General features: G+C 28.7%; 1 protein-coding gene across 1 annotated transcript; it reads right to left on the bottom strand.

Annotated features, from left to right (window-relative positions):
- Positions 1-916: 916 nt before the first annotated feature.
- LOC122502312 lies at positions 917-1,430 on the bottom strand. The gene is made up of 3 exons (XM_043612297.1): positions 1,385-1,430; positions 973-1,270; positions 917-928 (listed from the first exon to the last, which is right to left on the bottom strand). The coding sequence occupies exons 1-3, from the start codon at positions 1,420-1,422 to the stop codon at positions 917-919; spliced, it is 348 nt and encodes a 115-aa protein (XP_043468232.1). The 5' UTR covers positions 1,423-1,430.
- Between the last annotated feature and the right edge of the window lie 5,922 nt (positions 1,431-7,352).

Raw genomic sequence — 7,352 nt, 5'->3', positions numbered from 1 at the left:
TTAACAAAATTTATTTTATTTTTATAAAAAAAACCAGCTAAGGATATTGAAAAAAAGAATGATGCTGGAAAGAAAAAGGATGCTAGAGAGGAGGAGGATGCTGAAAATAAAGAAACAACCCAAATCTATAAAATGAAGAATAAAACCAATGGAAACGGTCATACGAAAGAAGATACGATGATAAATCCTACTACATCTTCAGGTACAAATTTCTTATTATTCTCTAAATAATATTTTTTACATTTATTTTAATTGTTTGTATCTATAAGATACAACATTTTTTAAATTTTATTTATAGTATCCAAAGATGTTTTGTAATTCAAACCCGCCACAGAACATAAAACAACTCACGAAAGAAGGTACCATTTGAAATGGAACACCGGCTTGGGCAAGATCATTCTTTAGGTAAATTTCATTTTATTTTCAACTACCATATTAAAAATTCTTAGCTGAACTACATGTTTACATACTAATTTGAATAAATTTTTTTTTGAAACTTACATAAAATCCCTCAAATTTAATTTAATTATTTTTAAATTTCCAAAGTCGCCTAATTATTGAAAAAATTTCCACAGCCAAAAAGAAGAAGGTTGATGAAGAACATATCGATACTTATTCTGATAGCGCAGGTATACTCATTAACAAAATTTAGATACTTACTAAATTAAACTTTTAACAATTATTAAAATAATTTTTTTAAATAATAAAATTTTTAATACAGATCAAGAAATGGGAGACATAAGTGATGAATCTTCTTGGGTCTTTAAAGCTCTGACATTTCTTTTTAGTGACTTAGGTATGCTTGATATATGTATACAGTCGAGTCCGGTTATAACGACATTCAAGGGACAGAGGATTTCCGTCGCATTAACCGGACGTTGTTATAAGCGAAAAAAATATATGCACTTTGTACAAATTAATTTAAGAACTTAAAAAATTTGTAATTTTTGTTTGTTTTTGATTTGCTTTTACTTTATAATAAGAACTGCGGATAATATTGTGAATTCGAGACATAGCACTTTTAATTTTGTCGTCATCGTAAGTACAATGGACAAATGTACTTAGTAAATTTGCAGCCGTTAAAACATCAGAGACGTTCGGCGATAAACATATCTCATCGTCTTGAATTTCCGATTCGTCATCGTCGTCGCTTTGGTTTCTTTCGTTGATTATGCCCTGTACAATTGATTCATCTGAATGATTTTCACTTGTGACAACCTCATTATTGATATCGACATATTTTTCAAGATACTCGTTCTTCAAAGATACACTGTAAAAATAAATCAATTTAAAATGTTTTGGTAGACACATTAATGTTTTATTCTAAATAGAAAATACTATTTTCCATCTCATATATTATTTTAAGACGACAATTATAAGTTACCTATTTTTGCAATGTGGCTGAAGATCCATAGCTTTCATCCACGTCGTCTTTGTCAATTAAATCTGTGGATGTGCTGGGATAACTTTTATCTACTCTGTGAAATCTGGCATGTATATAACAATTTAAAATGGTTTGCTGTGATATCTTTGACCAGGCATCATATATCATTAATATAGCGTCAATTATTGAAATCTGAATATATTTATCAGAAAAGGCTGACTGTTTATCCAGAATTTCAACCATTTTCGAAACAAGATTTTTGCGAAAATTGGTTTTCATAGCTCGAATTATCCCTTGATCCGTGGGTTGCAGGACTGAAGTAGTGTTTGGAGGAAGAAACACTAGGGTTATATTTTGCAAGCCTTCAATCGCAATGTGCGATGGGCAGTTGTCAACTAGAAGTAAAATCTTCTCCTTCTTTTTTTTAACTCACGATCCCAAGAACATACCCACTCTTGAAAAATTTCTGACGTTATCCAGGCTTTTCGTTTGTTCTTATATTCAACTAGTAATGATCGTACACTTTTGAAACATCTGGGTTTTTTAGATTTACCTATAAAATTAAAAGTTTTTTGTAATGGAACCTCTCATGTTCGCTGCAACCATAACAGTGATTCTTTCTTTCGAAAGTTTGCCACCCGCACATGTTTCACCTTTAAATTTTAAAGTCTTGCCTGGTGTTAATCTAAAAAACAACCCGGTCTCATCTGCGTTAAATATTTGATCATAAGTCAATTTTGCACGCAAATTTGGCCACACTCTTTCTAGCCAATCACTTTTATTCACTGACATTGATTCTCCACTGATCTTACCAGCGATAATATTATGTCTAGCTTTGAATCTATTAATCCAGCTCGGTGTACATGTAAAATTTGAAATGTCAAATTGTGTTGCAACGAAATTAGCTTCTTCCTGCAATATAGGTCTATTCACAGGAATCCCTTGGTTTCGTTGCACTTTAAACCACTGCAACAACGCTTCGTCAATTTCTTCGTATGCAGGTGTCCTCATACGTTTTGGGCTTAAAACATTTGAATTAACCTCAGATTGTTGTTATTGTCGCGTGAGACACATCAAACTCTTTTGCAAGGAATGAATTAGATTCTCCTACTTCTAATCTACGAATTATGATACTTTTTTCTTCAACTGAGAAGCACTTTCGGCAATGGTTTACTAGATTTTTGACACAGCAAAAATATAAACATCTTTAGGTTTTAAATATTTCCATCTTCAGCAATGTTTTGTTAGATTTCTGCCATAGTAAAAATATAAAAAATTGTTTGGTCCGAAACTATTTTTGCGTTTGGCCATGGTTTACTAGATTTCGTAAATATTCAAAATAAATTTTTTTTTAGCTTTTAAACTGTTACCGTCTTCAGCAATGGTTTTTTAGATTTCGCACACAATAGTGATATAAAAAATCTTTTTTCCTAAACTATTTTTACCTTTGACCATGGTTTGCTAGTTTTTTGAAATGGCCAAAATAAAAAAAAGCGGGAGAGCTTAAAAGCTGAGACTTTTCCTTTGTTTAATTAACATCTCGACAAAGATCATTCAACTTTTCTTGACTAATTAGTTGTGGAGTCGATAATTCTAGACAAACAACATTATAAGCACCTTTATATCATTATCATTGTGATCTTTAACTTCAGTCTCGGAATCATTTTCTATCATAAGTTCATCAGAAATTTCCTAAAAAATTTTTAGGAATAAAATCAGTAGTCTTAGTTTCAGGACGTTTTTGCTGATTCGATTTTGTGGGTATTTAATGCAGTTTTTATTTTTTCGATTATAACCAACAACTTTTGTTAGACAGAAGTAACACTTTTTGTTCCTTCCAAATCATAGGACTTGTAAATGAAAATGATTGAGATCCTTGCATCCAGTCTCTTCAAGTTTTTGCACAAGTTGCACACACTTCAGAAGGTACATATTTGTATTTTTTTGGATCTTTAACTTCAATTTTAAAACAATATTTATAAGTGTAATATTATTTTTGATTCTTAGCATTCCTTTGTTCAAGTATGTTGCTGATACTTTCGTAGCGCTTATTATTTGTAGTTTAGCCAAGTCAATGGACTTATATGGACTATACCTCTAAGACAGGAGGATCTAAAATAAACAAATTTTTATCATATTATTAATACTATCATTATTTATTTATATAAGTATAATTTTTCCTCTGACTTTAATATTCAAACATTTTTCAAATTGATTTAAGCTTTTCAAATCAAAATTATTAATTTTAATCTCTAATTTCTTATTGCCTTCCATTATCGAGCAGCAAGCATATTATTGGTACTGATTGTTCTTCCCCTTAACTGCTTGGAAAGCAGTTTTTATATATCCAATTATTTCCGTAAAAAAATAAGTAAATATAATATTACATTTTAGATAATAAATATTAATACCTAATATATTAATAATAATAATAATAATTATAAAAATAAAAGATACTACGACAACTATTATTTGAAGCAAGATATTACATAATATTATCATAAATAATTAAATAAGTTGAAATAAATTCTGTAAAAGATAAATTTAAAAATAATTAAGAATAAATAAATAATTAAAAAATAATAAATAAATGAACAACTCACCAATTTCACTTCCATTTGGAGCATTTTGAATCGTTTCGAATGTGCACTCCAAAATTGAATCTTTTGTATCCGTATTTTGCACCCCCAAAACAGTGATTTTTGTGTTAGACTGAATTGATAAGTCAAAGTGCAAATTTTATCCAATATCTTGATTTGAAAAATATTTCTTTTTTGAATAAACAGCATCCAAATGTAAAATCTAGAAAAATTATTAATGATTAATTTACTAAAATTAATTTATTAAAACAATATAATATATATTACCTATATATATTAGGGTAGAGTGGGGCATTACTATTCGCGGGGCGTAACTATTCTTTAGTCATGGAGAGAAAACTATTCATCCGATTAAAGTTTTTTTTTACACTGTATACTTGTCATGTAAAAAGAACATTGTACGCCACATTTGAGCTTCCGGCGCCATCTATCATAGGAGTTAGGTACCCAAATGTGATTTTGATATACTCGCTTACTTGTTTTCACTCATTTAGTCTACCATTGTAAATAGTGATAAACGGTCGAAAAAATTATTTCTAAACTCAAATTTAGTGCTGAACACAAATATCATAATGGATTTTTGATATTCTATTGTTCAAAAATTTTACAAGTGTTTTTTCAAAAATGAGCGGATGGGACGAAACTATTCGCCCACTGTTGATAGCGAAAACTACGAAACAGTGTATTTTTTATGTGCTTGTTTCTAGGTTAGAATGGTAAGAAATTGGAAGAGAAAAACCAGAAACAATCCTCCAATTAACAAATTAATATCTATATTTTTTAGTATTATATCATTAATAGCTGCAAGAATAGTTACGCCCCTAGATTTTTTGGACATCAAAAAAATTTTTTTTTTGTAATATCGATGTAGTTCGGAACAGAATCGAGTTACAGCAAAATAATACATGGCAAAATTGTAGCTAAGAAGTCAAGTTTTCAAACGGTCCTACTCATTTTTTTATTTTTTTTTAAATAAATTTTGTAGACTCAAAAATTCAAACAAGAATAGTAATGCCTCATCCTACTCTATTGGTCAAATTATTATTAATTATTTAAACTCAATAAAAAAATATTATATATTACATGAATAATAATAATAATAAATAATTAAATACATATTACATTCATAAAACTTACCAATCTTTGCTGAACCTTTTTTTCTGCAATGCAATTTATTCCAGCTTCCAACATGGTAATATCGAATTACGGAAATAATTTTAATTCTGATTTAGAAACGAACGACTCTTCACCTATATCTAATGAAGAAATAAATAATTTACAATTTATTTTTAAATAATAAATTGTCAAACTACTTTTATTTCAATGTGAAAAAACATGGCGATTGTCATATTACCGCGCGACAAATGTCAAACTTTTCATTTCAATAAAATAACAATTAGGAGCAAATTTTTGCCCAAACTGGTCAGGGATCAATGAGCCCACATGTCATCTAACATTTCCTACAATACCTTTGAAAATTATTTTGTATTTTTTGAGAAAACCCGTGGGAATTATTTGACGTACTCATTGAAGTTAGACCCTTGTAGAATCGATAACAAATAACGTACTCGCATAAAAATAAATGGTAAAGCCCCAGTCAACTTGACTGTAATTAGCCTACCATTCCACCGAAATAAAACAAATACTAATTAAAATTCAAAATAACCACTCTTTCCGCTCGGGATGTAACAATATATTTAAATTTATTTTTTTGTTAAATTTTTTTCTAAATATGTAAAAAAAAAATTTTGATAATAAAAATATATTACATCATTAGAAAAAACACTTTGGAAAAAATCCTCGATTTGACCAGACTCCACCCATGTATTTTATTCTTAAACTTAAAATATAATATTCCTTAAATAAGAAACAGTTCTTAAATTCAGAAATATTCTTATTTTCAGAAACTTTTTCCTATTTTAATATTATATTCTAACTTTGAAGAATAAAATACAAGGAAAATATATTTAAATAGGAGCCAAAATTATGTTTTTAAATTTTGAATATGGGTTTTTTCAGTTATAAGAACAGCATTCTGTAGTTTCCTCAACTGCAAAGATTGAATTTGACAACTACATTCTGTAGTTCCCTGAACCGTATATAGACCGACTCTGACAACAACATTTTGTAGTTGTCTCAACCACATGGATCGATTCTGACAACTACAGGCGCAGGTGTCTTACTCTCAAGTAGCGATTTTTGCAACAAGCTATTGTGGTTGTCCCAACCAGACAATTCCGTTCCGACAACTATATTGTTGCACAATATTGAAAGTTGTTGGGACAACAATAAATATTATTGTCTCGTATTTTACAATTTATTTTGGTTGTAGAAACCATATTTATGGATAACGCACGCATAGAGTTTTTTCCGTGTTAAATTGAAACTTTCATTTGTAGAAATTACTTTTCAATTTGTCCAGAGATATTTTCTTCAATTTTTCCACTTTTATAACAGAAAATGTGAGAAACCTAAGAATGCCTATGAATAACAAATGATTTACTTATTATACAGAACAGTAAGTAGGTATTATCTTGAAAAAAGTTGTAATTGTTCATAGCAAAAAATACTTTAAAAATATTCATTGGAAAAATAAATTTTTAGGAAAAATGTCTATTGGCAAAATCTTTATTGGAAAAACCGCTGTCCAGTTGTATTCTTGATATTATTATTTTTGTGTTCATTTTATGAACACTTTGCTCCCTCATAGAAATAATAATAATAATAATAATAGAATAAAAAATAATCAAACCAATCATCGTATTTCTAAATACTCTATAAGATGGTTTATAGTAGTTTAATAAATAATTGAAGGGCTACATAAAATAAGGGGACGAACGCGTGGTTAAAAGGGATAATATCAATCAGGTAGCAGCGGGCGGCTCAAAGCTTGTCACTACTACCCAACTGGTAAAAACAATAAAATAAAAAAAAAAAAAAAAAAAAACAATAAAATATTTTCCAAATTTTTTGTTTCTAAGTTACAAATTATTTCGTAATTTATGATTGCATTTTTGTTTAAAAGTAGGTCAATCTCAGCGTTTTTTGGTACATTGTCAAGCGCAATTCTTATAGTCTTTGCTAATGAAACTCCATACAAAACATTTTATTTATTAAATTCTATATGTAATTCTTATTCCAGGATGAGACAGTTTATGCACATACTTGAAAATTGATTTTCATAGTGATTTCGGAACGCATGGTGTTAAAGATGAATTTGGTTGTTTAAATAAATAAAAATCCTATTTTAAGAATTGAACTTTAACTGTATTGAAAACATTCAATTTAGGTTAAATAAGAAAAACTGAAAATTAATCATCTCGTAGTAATCGTTTTAACGTTTTATCTATGAATTAGATAGTTGTAAT

Source organism: Leptopilina heterotoma, unplaced genomic scaffold (genome assembly GCF_015476425.1).
Source record: "Leptopilina heterotoma isolate Lh14 unplaced genomic scaffold, ASM1547642v1 Lhet_227, whole genome shotgun sequence".
Classification (NCBI taxonomy): Eukaryota; Metazoa; Arthropoda; class Insecta; order Hymenoptera; family Figitidae; genus Leptopilina; species Leptopilina heterotoma.
The sequence above is the reverse complement of the archived record's forward strand: the minus strand, read 5'-3'. Positions and strand labels throughout refer to the sequence as shown.

What these genes read in the sequence shown, in the direction of transcription:
- LOC122502312 (XM_043612297.1), bottom strand. Translation starts at nt 1,422, where the DNA reads ATGAAAGCTATGGATCTTCAGCCACATTGCAAAAATAG. An exon ending in CAGCCACATTGCAAAAATAG is followed by an intron (nt 1,271 to 1,384) that starts GTAACTTATAAT and finishes TTATTTTTACAG; the next exon opens with TGTATCTTTGAAGAACGAGT.